The sequence below is a fragment of the Macrobrachium rosenbergii genome, chromosome 8, assembly GCF_040412425.1.
Source record: "Macrobrachium rosenbergii isolate ZJJX-2024 chromosome 8, ASM4041242v1, whole genome shotgun sequence".
Lineage (NCBI taxonomy): Eukaryota > Metazoa > Arthropoda > Malacostraca > Decapoda > Palaemonidae > Macrobrachium > Macrobrachium rosenbergii.
The window spans coordinates 70763838-70788656 of NC_089748.1; the positions used below are offsets into that span (position 1 = coordinate 70763838).

Here is a 24819-nt window from a genome sequence, read left to right on the forward strand (position 1 = left end):
TGCTAGATACCAGAGAAAGCTAAATGAAACGCTGGAGTTACTTACCCCAGAGCGAGCTCCATTAGATGGAGTCGTGTATGGAAAAGGGTGAACTATATAAACACGGAACCTTATCCTATAGAGATCCCAAAGTCAAAAGTCCCACCGAGAGGTGCCACATAAACCCATGCACCACTCAAGGATTGTACACAAACCACCGCTTGCCGTATTCCATTTCAGCAAGCACCTTTGTTCACACGTGATTTTGTTGTGCTTTTATTTTGTGCTTTTTGCATCATTATGGCATCCTCACAAGGTTTTTTCCATCAAAGTTGAGTACCAGTGTTTGGTTGTTGTTTGAGGCGATTGAGGCCCGATTTCCCTTTAGTTTAATAATTAAGGGATTTATAACACCCGCCTCGATCTCCTCTCGCGCCTCACGTGACTTCTCCCTGGGAGGTTCGCGGTCTTGGGTCGCTTTGTTTTTCAATCTTTTTCACTGTTCCTCTTCATGTTTAGGATGTATTTCCTATTCGTGATGCCTAAATTAGTGATTTTGATTGATTTATTTTATTCTGTGTCCTTTGCTTCGAAGTGAGGGCTGTCGTTTAGGCTACGGGCTACCCTCGGCCTATTCGCTTTTATCAATTCCATAACATGCCTTATTTTTGCCCTTCACTTCTCTTAGCTTCTGGGAATTTTATTTTCATTGGTACTATTAAGATTATTTGTTTAATTATTACCCTTGTGTTCGGATGCATTTGATATATGTTGATTATTATGAATATTTCTTTGTCGGAGGGCGGCCATTTCCCTTCACGCCCACATCGGGTTGGGTCTGGTCCTCCTCTTATATTTTGCCTGTTATTAGTTATTTATCCATTTATCATGGGTTGGTTGTTAGCTTTAGTTTTCCCCATCCTAGTTTTTCATGGGCGTTAGGTTATAGCCTCCCCTTTTCTATGAAAAGGGGGGGGTTGATCATTCATACGATTCGCACGCATGACCATCAATGTGTTTTGTGTGCGTTTTTCCAGTATGGCGCCTCCTTAAATTTTGGCTGGGGTCTTTTTCATGTTACGTTTTCCTCTCCTGTTTCTTTTAGCCACGCAGGCTAATAAGCCTCTCTTGGTTAAGCTGGAATAGCGAGGGATGTCGCAGAGCCTACCCTAGTTCTGTCATTTCTACGAGGTTAGTTTCAGCTTCTGGTTATATCGGGCACACCCTTACCCTCCCACCCAAATGCTCCCTCTCCCCCTTGATTCGCTTTCAATCTAGTTAACTTATCAAGGCTTGGGAACATTTCTATCCTTTAGCCTATAGCCTGTGTCCTCCCTGTGCATTGTTTGGTCTGCCCATGGTGCGGTCTCTGACCTTACCAGGCTTCACCCTCTAGGGGCTGTTGGTACTCCTCTCCCGTCCACCATCTTTTGGCCTTCTTTGCCCCCTCCTTCTGACCATGGAGGTTGTTCCTCCCCCTCTCCTGCTTCTCTCGAGCTTGCTGGGTAGCTATCTCAGCCAGCGAGTGGACGGAGGGCCCAGAGCGCCCGGAGTGTGCGATCCCACTCTCTGGTCGCTTTACGGTTCTTCCTCCTGGTCTGTTCATCCCTCCTTTCCTTGCGTCCAGGCCTTCATTCTCCGGCGGGTCGTGTCTTATTAGACGGCACTGGGTTGATGTACTCAGGCCAGTTAGTGTTTTCCACCTGACTGTCTTCGTCCGGCCTTTGACGTTTCCCTCTATTAGCTAACTACTGTCCGCTATGCTGTTATCCGGGCGCATTCTGCTTCCCTCCCGCGGTTATAGTGTTTACCGTCACATACCACCGTTATCGCTAGTCTCAGAATTTGATTTTTAGTTGCTGGGAATGCGCCTACTCGACAGTTTTAACTCTTCCCATTATGTTTTGTATCCGTCATACTTTTTTAGGCATGTTACTCCGCTAGTTCCGTGTGTTTGTTTTGTTTTATTATGTAATTTATGTATGAGGTTTTATTTTAGTCCGGTTTCCTTCCAGCACCTTTACACGGTGTACTCATAATCTCATACTTTTTTACAGGTGGTGCGCTGCCAAGAACAGGGTGCTCCGCAGCCTGCATCAGGCCAGCGGCCACGAAAGTTTGTAGATCCCACTCGATGTGCGGTCCACGAGGGGATCTAATAGTTTGGCACCCTGACGGATGTGATGTTTGCTACGCTCTTTACGAGCAATCTATCGATGATTCGCAGGTTTGTCATGCATCTTTCCTTTTTCAGCCAAACTGTATTTTTATGAATTACCAATTTTCTCCTTCGTAAACCACAATAATGTTATTCTTCCGCAGGCTGACCGCAAGTCTCGCGATGCTTCACCCATGCCCTTAAAGTCTGGGTCAGCGGCTGACGCAATGTAGGGCTGGCAACCCCTACATACTCTCGGGCGAACATCTGCAATGTCCCGGGCCCGGCGCCTGATCACAGCATCGGTCGCCGACGATGTTGCTGCCCGCTGATTGCCGGGATTCGAGAGTTGACCCAGCCCTCTCCAGACGGTTCGCCTTGAGCGGAGGTGTTTCGAGACGCCGCGGATCTTGATCTCGCCTTGAATCTTCGTGACATTGTCCCGGAGCATCAAGCAGGTAAGGGAGTAAGTGAGGCAGGTTCTTCCCTGTTTAGCTCTCCTTCTTCTACCGTTTCCTCCTTCAAAGGTTTCACTAAATCCCCATACCTTACGGACGGTTCTAGATCTATTGTCCCTAAGGTAAAGTCTGTAAGGAAAGACTTTAAAATCTCTAGCAGGTCGATCTGAGGTTCCTCGGCGGCCACGGGCGGCAGCCCTGCGCCGCAACGAGCACGCCATCCCCCGAGAAACAAGCAGGATCCCAGTCGCGGAAGGTGGTTCCCCTCCTCCTACCTGGATACGGACTCTTTCATTGAGCTTCTTCTGAGAGGATCGACGCTTAGAGTCGATAACAAGCTTTCTGGACTTTCCGAGGTACAATCTCTTTTCGAAAAGGTAGACTCACAGCAGGAATTAATCCAAGGACTTTGCCGAAGAAGGTGGAATCTCGCTCAAAAATCCCATTCTGTTCCTGACCCTCCACTCTCCCTCCCTTCGACCTGGGGAATCCTTGGCGCCTTGCCCTTTATGCTCCCTTTGAGCACGTAAGGTACTCTTACCATAGAAGGTTTGGGCACAAGGAGACTGGAGGAACTAGGAATTCCATCCTCCGGACTGACATCTCCCTTCACAGGTTTTGCCAGGCTGAAGGAGGAGGTTTGAATAGGTCTGATAAAGTCCCTAAGGAAACCGTTATTCATCCTAGGACCAAGCCCAGACGCCTTTTGATGAGGACGCTACGGAGTGGCAAGCGGAGAAACACTAGGCTCACACCAGCCAAAGGAGTGTTCACTATGTTCACTTTAGGTGATATTCTCCTTCCTCCTTGTACTTCAAAAGTGGCCTCTCTGACCAGTCAGGCTTGCTTAGAAGGTAAACCTCTTCCTCATCTCCGGGAGACGGACCCAACATCTCTCGTCTTTCCCGGAGGCACCGAGTTCTGGAAGGGAGCCCCAAATACGTTTACGGTGTCTCGTCTCGACCCAGACTGCGCTTCTGACCTGTTCAGTGAGCAGCTCCCTAAGATCCCGGAGTCGCTCCTGAAGGCGGAAGCTGAAAGTAAGGATAGGCTCGCCAGGTCCTTGAACTCCCTGACTTTGGCAGAAGCAACTTCTTTGGTATACAGGGAAGATTCTTTGTTCCAGGTCTTGGCGAAATCTCTCTTGGCGAGTTTTCAACAAGACCTGTTTGACTTTATAACAGCTCGACTGGCATGCCGGAAGCATATCCTTTCGGCAGCCACAGTACGTCATGAACCAAATAAGCTTCTGAAGAGTTCTATCTGGGAGTTAATCTTTTCCCCAAGAAGAAGTTGACGCAGTCTTATCTGAGGTGGCTAGGGTCAATCAGAGTCTCCGCTTCGTTGGGGTCTGCCCTATAAACGGAAGCAGTCAGATCTTGCTGGGCCTTCCCAAAGTCCAGCAAGAAATTTAAAGATTCAAACGCCTCCCGGCTCAGTCTTTTGTCCAGGCTGTCCAAGTTCCTTTACATGAACAACCATCAACCTCTTCCTCCCAGCCTCCGCCTCAGTATGTTCTGGTTCAGCCGGCACATCAGTCTCTTGCTGCCCCCTCCTACATCTCCTCCCCGGCTTTCAATGCTTCATATGAAGGCCAGGGGAAATTCTCGCTCTGGGCAGTCAACCAGAGGCAACAGGCCCCGAGGCTATTTTAGGGGAAGGGGCCCCCGGCCCTCTCCCCAGGAACAGAGGAAGTCGAGGCTCCAGAGGAAGGAAGCAAACACGGACCAATGACATACCCCAGTGGGCGGAGGCTGTACCATTTTTCGGGCCCGTGGACCTTCTGTCCCTGGGCTCAGAGTATAGTGTCCAGTGGGCCTAGGGTGGAGTTGGATCGACAGTCCCTCCACCAGTCAGGTTTTACCAGACACCGACCAAGGATCTCGAGGACTTTGTGAAGGATCTATTACAGAAACAGGCCATCAGAAAGTGAGGACACTGAAGTTCCAAGGCAGGCTCTTCAGTGTTCCCAAGAAGGGTTCTGACAAACGGAGAGTAATTCTGGACTTGTCCTGGCCTGAATTCTTACATTCGTTATTAGACAAGTTTCGGATGCTTACAGTCTCCCAAGTTCGGACCCTACTGCCCCGCGGAGCCGTAACCACTCTATAGATCTTTCCGACGCCAATTATCACGCCCCGTTGCAAGAAGGTTCTCCTTTCTGGGGTTCAGGCTCGGAAGGCAAGCATACTTCTTTCAAGGTGATGCCTTTCGGCCTCAACGTAGCCCCAAGGATTTTCACTAAGTTGACAGACACGGTCGCAACAACTCCGGTCTCAAGGGATTGCGCTGCCCGCGTATCTAGACGACTGGATCATCTGGGCATCCAGCGAGAGGAATGCCAGAGGGTTGGCAACCGTTGTGGTCAGCTTTCTGGAATCTCTGGGCTTCGTGTAAACAGGAGAAGTCCCGCCTGGTTCCGAGCAGTTGTTTTCAATGGCTAGAATCCAGTGGGACCTGAATTCTCACAGGCTCTCTTCCACCAACCAAGAGGAAAGAGATAGCCAGAGCAACCAGGCAGTTTCTCAAGTCCAAATGAGCCTCCTCGACGGGCCCAAGAAAGAGTCTTGGGCTCCCTTCAGTTCGCTTCAGTGACAGATCTGTTGCTGAAGACAAAACTGAAAGATATAAACAGAGTATGGCGGAGTCGAGCAAATATCAGGCTCAGAGACAAGGTGTCTCTGATTCCTCCCATCTTGAAGAAGAGACTCCGGCCTTGGTCAACAGTCAAGAGCCTGTCCAAGTCAGTTCCCATTCAGTTTCCTCCTCCGGCGTTGGTTATCTACACAGACGCCTCCCTAAGCGGGTGGGGAGGTTATTCTCAACACCAAGAAGTGCAGGGGACTTGGTCCACCATGTTCCGCCAGTTCCATATAAACATTCTGGAGGCCATGGCGGTCTTCCTTACCTTAAAGAAGCTCCTTCCTCCCAAGAAGATTCATATAAGGCTGGTTCTGGACAGCGCCACAGTAGTCCACTGCATAAACAGGGGGGGTTCAAAATCCAGCCGGATCAACCAGGTAATGATTGCACTTTTCTCCCTGGCATGCAAGAACAAGTGGCATCTGTCTGCCACTCATCTTGCAGGGGTCCGGAATGTCGTGGCGGATTCTCTATCAAGGACGACTCCCCTCGAGTCGGAGTGGTCCCTAGACAGGGGCTCCTTCAATTGGATCTGCAACCAAGTTCTGGGCCTGGAGGTAGATTTGTTGGCAACCAAGCTCAACAACAAACTCCCTCATTATGTGGCTCCTAACCTGGAACCTCAAGCTCTCTCCACGGACGCAATGTCATTGGATTGGAACAGGTGGAAGAAGATTTATCTGTTCCCTCTGGTAAACTTGTTAAAGGTCCTTCACAAACTCAGGACATTCAAGGGTCAAGTAGCTCTAGTGGCTCCATACTGGCCAAAGAGCAACTGGTTTCCACTTCTGCTGGAACTGAAACTTCGCCACATCCAAATCCCCAGTCCAAAACTGACACAGGTAGTACAAACTCAGACTGTGTCAGCTTCCTCAAGAATTCAAAATGCCCTGGTTTTGTGGACTTTATGAAATTTGCGGCTCAGAGGGATGCTAATGTTGATCCTATTAATACCATGTTCTTGGAATCAGATAAGCGGGTCTCTACTCTACGGCAGTACGACTCAGCAGTTAAGAAGCTAGCACTCTTTTTGAAGGAATCTGATGCTACAGTAATGACCACAAATTTGGCAATCTCCTTTTAAGGTCACTGTTTGAGAAGGGTTTAGCCTCCAGTACTGTTACTACAGTCAAGTCGGCTTTACGGAAAAAATATTTTTGTGGGTTTCAAAATTGACCTCACAGAGCCTTACTTTCTTCCATCCCTAAGGCCTGTGCACGGCTGAGACCAGTAATCCGCCCACATACGGTTTGGTTTTTTTTGAATGACGTGTTGAAATTAGCTTCAGGTATCGACAATCAGTCTTGTTCCTACCTTTCCTTGTTGAGAAAAACGTTGTTCTTAGTCAGCCTAGCTTCGGGTGCTAGAATTTCAGAGCTGTCTGCACTCTCTAGGGAAACCAACCATGTTGACTTCCTTCCATCAGGGAGGTTTTGCTGATTCCTCACCCTAAATTCCTAGCCAAAAATGAAGATCCACAAAATAGGTGGTCGCCTTGAAAATTCTCCCTTCCTCAAGACCTGTCCTATGTCCAGTTCATACATTGAGGGCTTATTTAGACAGGTCCTCTCACATCTCATCTGGGCCTCTCTTTATCAGAGAAGGAAGGGGGTAATATCTCTATGCCTGCTATTAGACAACAGATCCTATACTTCATCAAACAGGCTAATCCTGACTCAGTCCCAATATAGGGCTGTGGCCACCTCCATTAACTACTTCCATTACATGAATTTCACGGATCTTACCAAGTACACTGGTTGGAAGTCACCCTTAGTTTTCAAACGTCACTATTTGAAATCTTTAGAAGCCCTTAAATTCTCAATAGTCGCGACAGGAACGTTGTCCTCCCTCTAGAACCCTTTCTGATTCCTAGTCAATTCTTCCTCCATTGCTTCAGTTATCCCCTTACAGTCATTACAGTCAGGCATGCCTTGATCTTGTCCCCTGACCGTGTTATCTGTATTTTTGTCCAAGTGACACATTTATGTTATAATGTTTACAGTTTTGTATAATTATTTTGTTTAAGTATATTTTTACATTGTCATGTTAATTTTAAGCTCCACCAGTTCCAATTGTACATTATTTGTTATTATTACTAGGAATTAAATTGTTCGTGGACCTTTGGTCTTCTGTTCCTTTACATTTTGTTATCTCTTACAGTATAAGAATGATATTTATTTCTCTGTTAATTTTTCACCGGCTGACACAGGACCCGATCCAGAAAAGGGATTTTGACAAAGGAAAATCTATTTCTGGAGAGGGGACTAATCATCTCCAGTGACCCACCCCCTATCGTATGTTGTCTCCCTCCCATAGTAAACATCATTCTAGTGGGGTGGTGCTTTCATGGAATGCGGCTGGCGGTGGTTTGTGTGTGCAATCCACGGTGGTGCATGGGTTTGTAACACACCTCTCGGTGGGACTTTTGACTTTGGGATCTCTATAGGATAAGGTTCCGTGTTTATATAGTTCACCCTTTTTCCATACACGACTCCATCTAATGGAGCTCGCTCTGGGGGTAGTAACTCCAGCATTTCATTTAGCTTTCTCTGGTATCTAGCAACGGAATTACCTAGAAATAAGGGCTGAATGGACTTTTTCACCGGGTGACACGGTCCCCTCTCCAGAAATAGATTTTTCCTTTGTCAAAATCCCTTTATTATTTTGAAGGAATTATTTGCATAAAAAAATTATTATACACTTCATATATTCGTACTTATAAAACCAGTCATTACCTTCAAATAGACAATGCCATCACTGAATCCACGAAATAAAACATCACCTCCATCTTCTTGCACTGTTGGGCGTATTCTAGTGTCCAGCAACTCTTTTATCATGGCTACTGTCTCATCATCATCATCATCATCACCTCCAGCTGGAAAGAATTGAACGAAAACTCCAAAATTTACCACCATTTTTATAAGACTGTCCTACTTCTAAAATAATAAAAATTAACATTTAAAGGCAGTATTAATATTTATGGAGAAGGAAATTTTGTTAGCAATCAATTTATGTGCATGCCAGTTACTACATAAAGGAAATTACATTTAAAATTTGAAAGGCAATTGTCAATACATGTGTTGATCAAATGCTTAATCAATATATATACCTAGAAATGAATGAAATTCATTCCAACATTCCAAAGGAAGTAAATTTGGGTCCCTGAAGACCATCCATAAAGAAAAAATAATCTGCATAGAGTAATGGAAAAACTGTATAACAACAGAGGCAACCTATAAGCCAAGGGAGCAGATGTTATTCACCATTCCCTGTATTCCTGATTGCAAAAATCCTAAAATTTTAAAAACAAATTCCATATTTTCTTATGGCTACACCAATATTTCATGCTTCTTATGGCCACTGCAGCTAATAAAAGGATCTAATTCAAAATTAAGAAGTGTTCATGGCTACTCAGTAACGGTGAGTTATCCCAAAATGGGGGAAGTAGTGCCTGATTAGATACAGATCTGTTGTGACATCATTGGGGGAGTAGTGCCTGATTAGATACAGATCTGTTGTGACATCATATAAACACAACCTTTGAGTCCTGTGGGTTTCATTGTAATATAAACTCTTATAAGTAAGGATAAATTATGACTACTTTACAATTTTACATACATCACTAAACAGAAACAAAGACATGTTTACATACATTACACATTTGGGAGCTGGGCATAAACACCCAAAAGATTTCTGGTATCCGCACATTTTGCCAGGAAAGACATAAGGCTTCCTAACTATGCCTGACAGTTAGTTTCACTAAACACAGAACTTCAAAGAAATAACCGAAAGATACACCTGCCACCATATTAAAGATTTTATGTCAGGTTTCCCCTTTGCTGGATTAGACATTTAATTAGTTCATTCTACCTTGTGCACTCTCTCTGAATACTTAACTGGTCCAGCTCTTCGTCAATTCTTCACGATTTTCTGGGCCTTCCCATTGGTTGCAATCCTGCTAATTCTATACCCATTCTTCTTTGACTGGCTGTTCTACTTTCTTCACCATAATATGCCCAAACAATCTCTGTCATGACACCTCAGTCTAGCAGACATCAAATCTCTGAATATTTATTTCTGCAATTTTCACAGGCATTCCAAACCTCCAATCTTTGTATTCTGTAACCATGATGCTCAAATCTCAATAGTCTGTAAGCATACTGCTTGAATCTTAGTAATCTATAACTCCATCTTCTTCAGTTTTCTTTGCAAGTGACCCTATCTTCAATATGCAGAGAAACACAAGGCTTTGATATCCATCATAAACTGTGTAGAACTGAATGTACACCGACTGGGTGGTAGGTACTTCTGCCCCTACCATCGGTAACTGTTACCATAACCAACCTTGCAAAAGTTTAATGGCCAGACTTCCAGCTCGCTGAAAGTTAATCCAATATGTAAAGACCTCAGGTTTGTATGTTGGGAAAAATACAAATTACTTCAACATTTTATGAGGAAGATCTACATTCCCCATAATGCCTTTCTTCAGGCATCAAATATTTTTCAGAATGAAAACCTGAATGTTTTGAACAAAAGGGTTTTTTGGACTTCTTTCCCATTCCTGGACATGGAGGATAGAACTTATAAAATGCTCATAGAACACTATTATTAGTCACCAAAACTTGTATATTTCAGGGGCAGCAGATTCCCAGTTATTTTTACTGAAGATCATGTTTACAGAAATTCCTTGTTTTCCTGTTCAGCTTGACTGTTTCTGTTAATTTTAACTTCAAGTACCTGAACAAGATGTCCCATCAAAGTTCCCAACACAGCACCATTTATCTATCATCTTGCATGATTTTTGTGCTTCTGGATACTGGTTTTTAGAGGTTAAATCCTAGGGGCCACATACCCCTTAGTATATCATTCTCTTACCTGAAGAGTGATGAAATATCACAAATTTTGAAAGTAATTTGTATTTTTCCTAACTATACAAACCTGAGGTCCTTTACAATAGGGATTTACTTCAGCACAGCTGGAACACAGCCGTTTAACTTTAAACAAGGTGATGAAGTACGTAGTTAACTACCAACTACAGGTGGGAGTCCGCCCACCCAGTCGGTATACAGTACACTCACTTTGCCTTTCGGCCCAGGAAGCAGAATGAGGGGTGGCTGAGGTGGGCATAAATTGTAAAGGACCTCAGATTTGTTTAGTTAGGAAAAAGACAATTTACTTTAAAAATTTGTGATTTGTTCCTACATGATATACAAACCCTCAGTCCTTTACAATACAAAGACTTACCTCTCAGAAGGATGATTCTGATTAAGCTACTGAACTGACTGAAGTTTGACTCACCTGGGACTCCTTCCTGGTCATGTAAGAGCAAAGGAAGGAGACCAGCCTCTGACAAATTGAACAGAAGTGTGAATGACTGTGTTCAATTGTCAGACTTCTGGACCTTTCGAATTAATGTGTGTGCAGCAACATTGCTTTGAAAAAGGCTTGGATGAACCCAGGGCGTCGGAGACAATAAAACTAGGAAAATCAACAGGTCTGTTTTATCATCACCCCTCTCTCCCTTTGTTAGAGAGAGGGGAGGACTTGCATCTATTAATCTAACTAAGACTACAGGCAGGGTGCTCAGTTATGTAGGCTCACCTGCATGACCTGCCCGACCAGCAAGTGACTGATGGCAACTCAACTCTCTCTGCGAGAGAGGAGAGAGAAAAAAGAGAGAAGGGAGTGAGTCAGTCCCCCAACACGTTCGCTCTTTGCCACCAAACACCTTAGGCGAGATGCAAACTGTCTGCAATGAGATCTGACGAGCTACACAACTTGTTGAGCAGCCACCACAGGGCTCAAGAAAAAGGAGTCCCAAGACCTAGGGCAACATCCTGAAGGCAGAAAGAGATGAGAGTGGACAGCCTACTCCACTTTGTCCTAATACCTGAAAAACCGACAAGTTCTTCCGGAGTGAGAGGGACGGACCAACGCCCTTATCCTCATGAGGTACAGTAAACCCCTACCATGGGGATGAGTACCCCGATGTAATAGCTAAAATCAAATGTTACTTAGAACCCTTCTAAAAACACTTAGAACTACAGTACCTATTTTGACAGTTCAAACAAAAAAAAAAAATTAAAAATGCTTATACAGTATCATCCTACTTGTGATGGGGTTAGGTTCCAAAAAACCCATCATCTGTTGGAAAAAACGTATCTCGAATATACCCTAGCCCCTACACTATAAAGTATACTCTATACTTACACAGTATAATAATTATTAATATCAGCTAATTCTGGAGGTTCATGCAGAGTGACTTATGATGATTCAATACAAAGAGAAATTGAATAACAAAGAAGAAGTAGCTAAGCCCACACTATGGTATACTGTATACTGTACATACAGTATACGGTAGTCTAGTCTACATCATACTGTACTCCATGTTCACATAATATCGTATTATACAAACATCAACATGACAAATATGCATCTTTTCCATGGATCTTTTAAAATGTTATGCTTTAATTCACTGTATCCAGTAATATTGTATTAATTCACTGTATCCAGTAATATTGTATATATTATATTGCTTTTGTATTATAAATTGCCCTTGTAAGAGCCCAACGCCCCGACGCCGTCTCTTCCAAACACACGTGTGTGGTTGTGTGTTCATCGTCCACTGGAGGGGACAAGACAGAACAAGAGCATCTCGTTTTCTTTCTCTGAGAGAACGCGACTTCAACCAAACAATATTTCCGTCTGTTTCTCCCTAACCATTGTTGTCTTGATATGTGTACAATCACCACTACTTGCATTGCCATGCAAGCATTCTAATTGTGTATTCATAATGTTCCACGGAATCTTCTGTATCAAACTGTATGTATGTTTCTGTTTGTGAAGTCGCCAAACATCTCGCCATTTCACATATAATGCTACCGCATTGTATTCATTAATCTGTCTCGAATCTCATGCAATTGATCATATGTAGAATTTCCTGGCCTTTCCATTGATGTATGTTTTAACGCTATACCTTTCCATTGATGTATGTTTTAACGCTATACATTTTATTATGTCTCTCAATATCGCCATCTGTTTGTCTGCCGACAAACACAGATGTCTGAATCTTTACCTCTGTTTTGTTTTGTCTGTGTGTATACGCTACTTTACCACCTGCACAGGTCAATAACGTCTTTGAAGATTCTGTACATTCATTCAGTAAGGAACTACAATATGTCACTCAATCCCGTCCTTACACTGGTGACCCCGGAGCGACCCGAAGGACCCGGCCGACCCAAGATGATGACCAACGCGCCAACAGACCCTTCGCCGCCTCACTGCTTCCCGCCGTTCCCAAGTTCTCAGTAGATGTCCGACCCTCCAAAATGACCCACCCCACCACTGATGCCCTGGACGCCTCCGCCAGGAAACCTGAAGCCACCCCCGTACTCGTACCGGACAAGCTGACGAACGAAGGACCAGCCGACGTCATCCTTCAGCCTGCTGCTGCCCCCCCTCGAGCTGGCTACCGAAGGATCAGCCGCCATCATCCTTCAGCCCTCCAGCTGGTTACCAAAGGATCATCCGACGTCACCGTTCAACCTGCTACTGTCCTCCTCAAGTTCCTGCCGGCCGGTGCCGCCCTTCAGCCTCCCACCCGCCCCTAGCCCAAGCCCTTCGAGCCAATTACAATTGTCAGCAAGATGATTTCCACATCGATGCCTTGCTGGGGGGGGGAAGTATTGTAAGAGCCCATCGCCGTCTCTTCCAAACACGTGTATATTCGTGTGTTCGTCATCCATCGGAGGGGACAAGACAGAACAAGAGCATCTCGTTTTCTTTCTCTGACGGAACGCGACTTCAACCATACAATATTTCCGTCTGTTTCTCCCTAACCATTGTTGTCTTGATATACAGTGAACCCCGATTAAATCATGCGTCCCACCACGAATAAGTCAAATCCAAGAATGCTTAAAACCCCTCTAAAAACACTTAGAACTGCCCATTTTGATAGCTTAAACCAAGAAAAACCCTGTAAAAATGCTTATACCTGAGTATTTTAATAGTTCTATCACAAAAAGTGCATTTATTCTTGAAAATTATGATGAAAATACAGTAATTAGTGAATATTTTCTCAGTGAAAATACCGCCAATGGGGCGAATTTTTCCGCATAATGATGGCTAGATATGTTCCACAGAGAAACCCGCTGAATGTGTGAGTCCCGAACCATGAGAACGCGAATGGGGGTTTACTGTACAGGCAGTCCCGGGTTATCGGCGGGGTTCCGTTTCCAAGGGTGTGACGATAACTGAAAATCGGCGATTTTGGCGATTTTTGGGGGTTATCGACGCCAAAAATCACTGATTTTCGGTTATCGGCACCTCTGTTAGGTATGTATCAGCACCAATACCCAATTAACGGTGCCGATAAGCGGAAATCGGCGATTTTTGGCGCCGAAAATTGCCGATTTTCGTCACTAGACAAGCACCATAAAACCGGATCGCTGTTAACCGAGCCCACCGTTAACCGGGGACTGCCTGTATGTACAATTACCACTACTTACACTGCCATTCTAATCGTGTATTCATAATGTTCCACCGAATCTTCTGTATCAAACTGTATGTATGTTTCTGTTTGTGAAGACGCCAAACGTCTTGCCATTTCATATACATTATGCTACCGCATTGTATTCGTTAATCTGTCTCGAATCTCATGCAATTGGCCATATGTAGAATTTCATGGCCTTTCTATTTATGTATGTTTAACACTGTACGTTTTATTATGTCTCTCAATATCGCCATCTGTTTGTCTGCCGACAAACACAGATGTCTGAATCTTTACCTCTGTTTTGTTTTGACTGTGTGTAGACGCTACTTTACCGCCCGCACAGGCCAATAACGTCTTCGAAGATTCTGTACATTCATTCAGTAAGGAACTACCAATAAACCAGTCAACACCTAGCCAGTATGTCACTCAATCCCGTCCTTACACCATCATAGCAATCAATGTTTTTGTTTGGAAATCGATTACGCGGTAAATTTATTTCGCTGTGTTTAACTCTGTTCAGAGTGTTTTTCTTGCTTCTAGTCAGTGTAAATGAATCTCTGGATACTTTATTTATATGGGGCAAGATATTTTTCATTATACGAAGTGTTTTTAAATCGAAAAACAACTTAAATACGTCTCGCTGTGAAATTAATTTAGCTATTTTTTTCATTAAGAGATGATGTTGGCCATTTGGGGGCATGTTTGTTTTGTGTAAAAAAAATCAAGATTCTGTTCACTATATTCACTTGATTTCATCATATTACGAGCTTTACGCATTTATCGTTTATCGGCGTAAAAATAGCAGTAATATGTGTTCTTTCATGCCCAGTAGTTTTGATTAAAGTACTTTCTCTCCAGTTTTAATTACGGTCAAGTTTCATCCATGTTGCCGATGCACGATAATTTAAAGTCATTAGCAGCATGAACATTGTTTTCTCAGCTTCAGCTACAACTTGCAGCTTAAATTTGGCAGTATACTTTCTTGCCAATCTTTTATCCATACAGAATAAGGGTATAATGTAAAAATATGTCAGTCCTATTCTACTTAACTTCATTTATACTATAACTACAGTAATTGTTTATTACTGTACGATGGTTGAAATACAAGCAAAACGGCTGTTATATATCCAATTCGGTTACAAGCAAAAGAAGTTTCTCGTTCGGTTGTTTATTGCTGTACACATTTATGCAAGAGTATAACGTTACTAACAATGCTATTATCATTCTCTTTTACCTTTTTAACTAGGAGATGGGAAGAGATGGAGGAAAAGAAGGTGGTCTATTGTAATTTGGTCTCTCTCACTGCCTGATTGTATGCTGCTGCCTGAGCCCGCGGGAAATTTAAAAATATTTTATAAATATTGTCGTATCGGTGTTAATTGCTTACCCCCATCAAATTATTGTAAGGTGAATTATCGTAACTCAAGCATTACCTGGTTACCTGAGTATTTTAATAGTTTTATCACAAAAAGTACATTTAGTCATGAAAATGACATGAAAATACAGTAATTAGTGAATATTTCTCTGTGAAAAATACCACAAATGGGCGAAATTTTAGCAAATACAGTAATGTGTACTGTATACAGTAAACCCCCATACTCGCAGTCTCACGATTCGCAGACTCACCTATTCGAGGATTTCTTTATGGGACATATATATGCATTATTCGCTGAATATTCGCCCATTCACGGTATTTTTCACTGAGAAATATTCACTAATTACTGTATTTTCATCTCATTTTCATGACTAAATGCACTTTATGTGATAAGACTATTAAAATACTCAGGTAGTCCTAGAGTTACAATAATTCGCCTTGTGATAATTCGATTTTGCAATGGGATAAGCAGCTAATACTGATATGACAATATTTATAAAATATTTTTAAATTTCGCGCAGGCGGCAGCAAGAGAGATCAAATTACAATAGACCAACTTCTTTTCCTCCATCTCTTTATACCATCTTCTAGTTAAAAAAGTAAAATAGAATGATAAAATTATTGTTAATAACATTATACTCTTGTGTAATGCATACAGCCATAAACAACCGACCGAGAAACTGTTCTTTTGCTTATCACCGAATCGGATAACAACAGCCATTTTGCTTGTATTTCAACCACCATACAGTAATACGCAATTACCGTAGGTTATAGTACAAATGACATTAAGTAGAATAGGACCGATATATTTTTACATTATACCCTTGATTCGGTATGAATAAAAGATTGGCGAGGAAACATACTGCTAAATTCAAGCTTCAAGTTGTAGCTGACGCTGAGAAAACAATGTTCAAGCTGCTAATGACTATAAATTATCGTGCATCGGCAACATGGATGAAACTCGACTGTAATTAAAATTGGAGAGAAAGTATTTTAATCAAAACTACTGGGCATGAAAGAACACATTACTGCTATTTTTACGCCAATAAATGATAAATACGTAAAGCTGGTGTTATGATGAAATCAAGTGAAAATAGCAAACGAACTTGATTTATTTTACACAAAACAAACGGCCACCGTCATCTATTAACAAAAAAAATTGCTAAATTAACTTCACAACGAGACATATTTAAGTTATATTTCGACTTAAAAACACTTCGTATAATGAAAAATAACCGCTGCATATAAATAAAGTAGCTAGTGATTCATTTATGCTAACTAAAAGCAAGAAAGCACTCTGAGCTGAGTTAAAAACTTAACGCGTCATTGATTTCCAAACCAAAACATTGAATGCTATGATCGCAATTTATAATACAAAAGCAATATAAGAATATATACAATTAAGGCATAACATTTTAAAAGATCCTTCCATAGGGAAATCCGCGAATAGGTGAGTAAACATTGATCGCTATGATCGCAATTTATAACACAAAAGCAACATAAGAATATATACAATTAAGGCATAACATTTTAAAAGATCCTTCCATAGAGAAATCCACGAATAGGTGAGTCCGCAAATCGTGAGACCACGAATACGGGGATTTTACTGTACTTGGAATGAACTCCTAGCCACATGTTGGCTGTTGAGAATGCTTGTTCGATAGCCTCACGAGGCTAGAAAGAAGATGTGTTTGAACATCTCTTTCTCAATCAAAAAATTAATAAAGAAGAGTCATCAACACTCAGGCTTGAGATGTCGAGTCCTCTTGAAGACAGTACCAAGGCATTCTAAATGTAAACAGTAGTATCTTATATGAATACTACTAACCAGTTTGAAATGGAACTGGAAGTGACTCAAAAGTCTTGCTACGAGTTTCGGGACAAACTCAAGCATGACAGAACCTCACCTCTCTGAGTGCCATAGTCTAGTTGGAGGCCTAGACCTCCACAGACAAGAAGATTAAATAGGAGACCTCCTTCCTGGGTGAGCTTACCTATAGGCTTGCGTTACCTATCTGGGACCCTGGCACCGTTCCTATGCAAGAACGTGCCTTGGGTGAGGCTGTACTTGAGAGTTGGACCCCTCACTCTCTCTCTCTTGTAAGTTGGGCCTGGGTCTGTAGACCAGGGACCTTACCGGTGTCACAGGAGTCCGTGGGGCCCTGTGCAGTGGCAGAAAAACCTTCATCTGCCCAGGAAAAAGATTCCCGAGGCTGAAAATGATACATGGGGGTCCTATCGGAGCCTCTGGCGACCTGCGTCGCCAGAGGCTCCGATAGAACTGTGCACCTCTGGTGACGTGTATCCAGAGAATCCATGCGCCTGAAAAACCTGTGACATGGGGTTCCGCGGACCCCCGTGTGCCAGTGGAAGGTTCTTCACCAGCCCGGGAAGAGGATTTCTGGGACTGGTGTCAGAGGCAGGTGTCCATGGAGACCCGTGCCTCTGTTGCTCTTATGGGACGGGGTTCCAAAGAGCCTTGTCCCATGGTTCCTACATCCGTAGACAGGGAGTAGCAACTGAGAGAACCCTTGCCTCTTCTGAGGCTTGAAGAATGTTCCATGGGTTGGGAGATGTTTCTACCGACGACTGCGGAAGTGGAACGATAGAATAGTACACTGAAGCTTCTGCTGACTATTATCGTTGGGAGGTTCCAAAGATTAGGATATCTTTCATAATGTCTGGGGAGAGGGTCAAAACCCTGTCACCTGACATTGGTGATGTGCTTGATTGCCGTTACATTCCAAATCCCTGGGATGTACCTGGCTAACAGCTCTGCTGAGTGTGCAGCCGCCCACTCGTATACTTGCAACGTCCACCTGTAGAGTTGGAGGGAAACCTGTCCCCCTCCTTTTGTTGACAGAAGTTACTCTCGCGGTGATGGGGTTACTGACACTCATCCACAACGCAAGAAAGTTTACCCAGACCCTGAAACTCTGGAAGAGCTAAGACAGCTGCCCTGAGTTTCAAAAATAGGTGTAGAGATTTTCCTGTACTGGTTCCGCTCACTTGAAAGAAACAAGTCTTCCAGGTGAGCGAGTCCTCCCTCGGTCAATGTACCTGTGAACAGAGGCATGAAGGGAGGAGGAGTGTGCTGAGACACTCCAACAAAGTTCCTGTTGTCTAGTCACCAGACTAGTTCCCAATTCCTTTCCTTCCCAAAGGAATGGAAAGAATAGGGAGTCTCTTATCAGAGACAAGAATCCTTAATTCATTTCCTTCCCAAAGGAATGGAAAGGAATATAGAGTCCCCTATTGGAGACAAGAATTCCTGAAATCTCCACTGAAGGGAACTGAGGGAAGGCCGTTCATGAAGGCCCGGTTCCCCAAGGGCGATGGGTGAACGAGGACGACTTGTTACTGTTGTGTGAAGTCAAGCTTCTCAAACTTGAAGTAGATTGTCAAATCCCGCCAAGTAGAGAAGTCGCCTTATGTTCCCAGAAGAAGACTGATATGTATTTGGAAATAGGTATCTTAAAGGGTACTGAGGATGCCGTCTTCAGCTAAGTCTGCACCTTACGAAGTGCCCCAGGTCTTCTTCGAGGGCGAAGCCTCCTTGAGAGAAGACTGAGTAGGGGACCTCCTCATTACATCTCTGAGTGCTCGAACCCTCAAGACGGAAGCACTTGGTCAGGAACCTAGCCGAGTACTTGAAGAAGTACGGGTAGGAGGTGAAGAAGCGTCTGAATACTTTGACACCTTCTCTCGTACTGTGCTTGAACCAGACTGGGGAGCGGACTCTCCAGTACTGGTTTGGGGATTCGAAGTTTGGTGAAACCCGAGCACCCAAAGAGACTCGAAGCTCCCGAATCACGTCCAGGACTATCCAAGGGAGCTTCTTCTACCAGAGTGTCCGAAGAGAATTCTGGAAAAAGGCAGGCACAACACCAGCCTCGGAAGAAGACTTGCCAGAACTGGTTCCAAGAATGCAGAACTTGGAGATCCACGTGCTCAAGCTACTGAATCACACCTAGACAAGGTATATGATACAGCCCCAAATCCGGAGACTGGGGTGAGCTAACGAGAGATCCCTCTGTCTTCCCTGGGTAAGCACTCAAAGAAGAAGGTGAAGAGGCAGCAGCAGACAAAGAACGAAGATGATGATTGCGACTTCCTTTTCCTAGATATCACTAAGATGGCAATGAACAGCTGATCTCCTCTACAGGCCTACAGGTTTGCCATCCGCGGTGCCAGGTAGGAAATGGCCCTACCTCCACACTCCGAAGACAGAGTCCTCTCAAGGGATGATTGCCTTGGATACTGTGAAAGATCACAGATCCAACCAGGAGACTGCCTGGAGAGCTGCCATAGCGATGGCCTCCAGGTTTGCTGCCTCTTGCTGCGAAAGGGAGACCCCTTCTGTAGCAAACTGCTGCAGCAAGAGACCCCAGCCTAGACTGAAACAGTTCTGGGTCAGCCTGTTTAGTTGGCAGACCCTTCTGGAGGCCTGTAGAAGTGCTTCTGTTGAGTTAGAGGAGGGGGAAGAAGCTTCTCTGAGTGTATAGACTGAAGTGAATTTTTCTGTCCAGAGACCAGGTTAGTCACCTGATCGAGTACCCCTTCGGCAAGCGCGGACCATGGCAGCCCCATCGAAGCTTTTGGTTCCTTTTACAGACCCCAAAAGGATTTGAAGCGTGAAGGACGATCCACTGAAGAGGCCATGGTCCCTTTCCTGAGATCACTGTGTTGATGAATCAGCGCAATAACCTTAGCACAGGTTCTCTGTATCTCAGGGGTGTCCACATCCTGAGAAAGAGGACCCTCGAGTCCTTCCAGGGTGCATTCCTCCCAATCCACTCTCCCCGCAGGAGGAAGAACCTCGGCAGACCCCTGGGATCCCTCTTCGACTACTTGAATGTACAACTTAGTTGGCCTGAGAACCGAACCCGGGGCGTAGGCCTTCATAGCCGAACTCCGATAAGAAACTATTTCATCGGAGTTCCAACCCCAGGAGATTGAGGGGATAAGTGAGGAGGATTGAGCACTCCTACCTGTCCTACTGGAAAAACCTGCAGGAGAGGCAGGCCATGGGTGGTTACCAACCCGTGGTGGCGACGGTGGCACGGGTCTAGGAGTGCACCTATGCCTCAGCAAGGCGCTGTCCAGAGGAGAGCTGAAAGGTTAATGTGATTGCACCTGAGTATTCCCCTCCGACGAGTGAGACCGATCACGCGAACGGGGCTGGCTGGAGACAAGTGCCCGAGTACCGTCTGATGTGAACTTGCATTATCCTCTCGATGTGCTCCATTTTTCTACAAGGCCGAAACCTCATGAGAAAACTGAACAGGGGACATCTTCTCTGCATCTCTGAGCACTTGGACCCTCGGGTCCAAGACACCAGGTTGGGAACCTGGCCAAGCACTCAAAGCAGTGCTGGCAGGAAGAATCAAAACACCTGCATGCCTCCACACTTCTCCTGTCCTGTGCCTAAACCAGACCGGGGAGCGGACTCGCCAGTGCTGGTTTGGGGTGCCTGAGATTCTGCGGAATCCCAAGCACTTGGCGTGACTTGGCTTGGCCGAGCATCCGATACAGGCAGTCCCTGGTTATCGGTGGGTGTTCCGTTCCCAACAGCATGACAATAACTGAAAATCGGCGATAATAGTGCCGATCCCTGGTTATTGGCGCCGATAACCAGGGATCAGTGCCGACAAGTGGAGATCGGCGCATGTCGGTGCCGAAAATCCAGTTATCGTCGTCACTAGACAAGCGCCATAAAACCAGATTACTGATAACCGAGGCCACCGATAACCGGGGACTGCCTGTACTCCCAAATCTCGTACAGAATGTTCAACAGGAGCGGTCTCCTCGCGAGTGTCCGAAGAAACTCAAGAAGAGACAGGCACAGTACCAATCTCAGAAGTGAACTTCTTCGAAATGGTATGGGGAATGCAGGCCTCAAGGGCGTGTGCACCCGAGGCTCCCAAGACATGAGACCCCAGCAGGGTACACGAACCAGATCCCAAGCCCGAGGGCCAGGAAGAGCCAACGAGAGATCCCACTGCCTCCCCTGTGGAGGGAGGCAGCCCCTTAGAAGTCCTGAGGCAAGCAGGGTTGACCACGCAAACACAATCGCGGGCTGTCTGGAGCTGAGCGCTCGAGACTTTCACACCTGGAGCTCCCAAGTCACAAGTGAATCGAGCATCGGTTGCTCCCTCTACTCGAGTGTCTGAAGAAACTTGAGCATAAGGGTATACCGGTGCATGGAGGTAACTCCCTGAATCTCGTAAAGGTAACTCGAGGTTTCGAGAAACCCAAATACAGATATTATCCTACTTACAATAGGGCTAGGTTCCAAAAAACCCATCATTTGTTGGAAAAAAAGTATCTCAAATATAGCCTAGCCTACACTAGGGTATTCAGTACCATCTATACATATATGGTAGCCTAGCCTACACTATATGCTCTATACATATACAGTATAGTAATTATTAATATCAGCTAATTCTGGAGGTTCATGGAGACTGACTTATGATAATTCAGTACAAAGAGAAATTGAATAACAAACAAGAATTAGCTTAGCCTACACTATAGTATATCATATAAATATATGGTAGCCTAGCCTACATTATATTGTACTGTACTCTATATTCACATATTAATATGGTATTATACAAACATCAATATAACAAATATGCATCTTTTCAACGGATCTCTTAAAAAGTTATGCTTTACTTTACTGTATCCAATAATACTATAAGTATTCTCTCATTGCTTTTGCATTATAAAATATGATTGTAGTGATTAAATGTTTTGGTTTGGAAATAGATTACGCAGTAAGTTTATTTCGCCATATTTAACTCCGTTCAGAGCGCTTTTATTGCTTCTATTTAGCGTAAATGAATCTCTAGATACTTTATTTATATGGGACAAGGTTATTTTTCGTTATATGAAGTGTTTTTAAGTCGAAATATAACTTAAAATACATCTCGTTGTGAAATTAATTTAGCTATTTTTTTCATCAATAAGTGAAGTTTGCTGTTGGGGGCATGTTTGTTTTGTGTACAAAAATCAAGATTCCGTTTGCTATTTTCACTTGATTTCATCATAATGAGCTTTACAGATCTATCTTTTATTGGCATGAAAACAGCAGTAATATGAGTTTTTTCATGCCAAGTAGTTTTGATTAAAATACTTTTCTCTCCAATTTTATTTACAGTACTGTCAAGTTTCATCCATGCTGCCGATGCACAATAATTTATAGTCATTAGCAGCTTGAATATTGTTTTCTCAGCTTCAGCTACAACTTGCAGCTTAAGTTTAGCAGTATATTTCCTTGCCGAACTTTTCTCCATAGCGAATAAGGGTATAATATAAAAATACATCAGTCCTATTCTACTTAATGTCATTTGTAACATAACTATCGTAATTGTTTACTACCATATGATCGCTGGAATACAAGCAAAACAGCTTTTGTTATCTGATTCGGTTGTTACTAGCAAAACAGCAGTTTCTCGTTCAGTTGTTTGTGGCTGTACACATCTACGCAAGAGTATAACGTTACTAACAATAATTTTATCATTCTCTTTTACTTTTTTAACTAGAAGATGGGATACACAGATGGAGGAAAAGAAGTTGGTCTATTGTAAATTGGTCTCTCTTGCTGCCTGATTGTATGCTGCTGCCTGCACCTGCGCAAAATGTAAAAATATTTTCTAAATATTTCCATATCAGTATTAATTGCTAACCCATTGCAAAATCAAATTACTGTAAGGCGAATTATCATAAATCAAGCACTACCTGTACCTGAGGTGATACAAATCCTGCCCAAGACACACACCTGGAGCTCCCAAGTCATGAAAGAATCAGTCATCGGTTGCTCCCTCTACCCGCATGTCCGAAGAAATGGGTAGAGGTATTTACTAGTCCAGGAAAAATTTCCCGGAACTAGTACAGGAGACATGGGCTACCTCTTCAACTTGTCATATCTGAGGAGACCCATGCACCTGGTGTTCCTATGTTACAGGGTCTCGGGGAGACCCAGGACAAGGTTCCAGTCTGAAGACATGGGAGAGCACCAAGAAAGAAGGCAAAGATGACGATGATGAATTGATTCCCTCTTTGACTTCTACTGCAAGACCATCACTGTCCAAGGACCCTTGCATCATCTCTGTGGGGGGAATGTGAAGGAGGGACACACACACACACACACACACACTCTCTCTCTCTCTCTCTCTCTCTCTCTCTCTCTCTCTCTCTCTCTCTCTCTCTCTCTCTCTCTCTCTCTCTCTCTCTCGAGTTGAGCCACAGCTGCTTCATGGCCGTAGCATCAGAAAAAGAGCAGTTGGCAACATACAGGGCAATACTACAAGTATTGCCAGCAAGAGAACCCTTACTCCTAGGACCAAGCTCTACGTCAGAAAATACTATTACAAATGTTGAAGAAATTTTCAGCAAAATAAACTTGTTCCAACACAATATACAAACCCTCGGTCCTTTACATTAGGGATTATTTTCAGGTGTAGGCTGGAAACGGCTGTTGAACTTCAAACAAGGTGGTTAGGAAGTTGACTACTGTCCGGGAGGTGGGAGTACCGCCTGCCCGGATGTAAACATTCCAATTTGCTTTCAGCCGTCGTAGAATGCGGACATTGTTCATTGCTCTCTGCCTAACTGCCTCTTTTCTCCTTTTTTGGTGGGAAATCTTTGTTTTTTTCTTTATCAATGAATATGGACAAGCCTTCTAAGCCTTCCTATCCCCAGCGTGTGTCCCAGGGTGGAAAGCAAGAAATGTAATTCATTTAGGTTTAGCGTCGACGCGGACCCACACGCTCTCTGCCCATCTTGCAGAGGGCGTGTGTGTTCGTGCGACACTCCTGGGGATCAGTTACACTCGATTTCGTCCCGGATTTCTGAATGGCGAAGACTGAATTCTTCGGTCCCCTGACGACAGTTCGAGTCCTTCAAATCCCCTCCCTAGAGGACTTTGTAAGCACGAACCAGACGCCGATGCTACTGTGTCCTGTTAGAGTGCTCGCACTATCTGAAGAGGACTTGACGCCTCCGCCTGAGTGTCGATGACTCTTCGTTAGTACTGGCTCGGCCAAGAAAGAAGTGTCCAAGAACACCATCTCTTTCTGGCTTCGTGGAGACAATAAGGAGAGCGATGCTCTGCTGCAGGAGAAGACGACACACGCGCTTCATCCGAGAGCTCACGAGGCCCAGCATTGGTCCATCCTCGCATTCCAGAAGAACATGTCGGTTTTCCACAGGTGCTGAAGGCGGGGTGTGGTCCCAACAGACTACTTTCACCTCCTTCTACCTCCGGAATATTTCCCCAAGTCCTGGACACTTTTTCCTTGGGTCCTGTGGTGGCTGCTCAACAAGTTGTGTAGCTTATCTGCCCTCAACAGGACAGGTTGCATCTTGCGTAAGTTGTATGGTTGTGATTCGAGAATGATTGTGGAGTGACTGGCCTCTCTTCTTTCTCCCCATCCTGGCTCTCTTCCCACGGGCAGGGAGCGGATGTTCTATTTTCCGTTCAGGTTGATAGAAGCAACCCCACTCCTTCCTCTTGCAAGGGGGGGAAAGAGACCATGACTATAAGACAAACCCAATGCTTGCATTTGCCTTTATGTCATCCGACGCCAAGTTCTTCCTAGCCTACTTTGCATGAACTGATGTTTCCTCTTTCATGCCAAGGGACCCAGAAGTCTGACAACTGATCCTGCGTTTCTTACAACCCGATCATTTTGTCAGAGGCAGTTTTTCCCTT

General features: G+C 44.2%; 1 protein-coding gene across 1 annotated transcript in view; it reads right to left on the reverse strand.

The window, feature by feature from the left end:
• Positions 1–24819, reverse strand: part of LOC136840967 (NFU1 iron-sulfur cluster scaffold homolog, mitochondrial-like) — a 102713-nt gene that overhangs the window by 20608 nt on the left and 57286 nt on the right. Inside the window, exon 5 of the mRNA XM_067107953.1 lies at positions 7974–8113. Coding sequence (XP_066964054.1) covers positions 7974–8113 — 140 coding nt within the window. The remainder of the gene's footprint in view (positions 1–7973; positions 8114–24819) is intronic.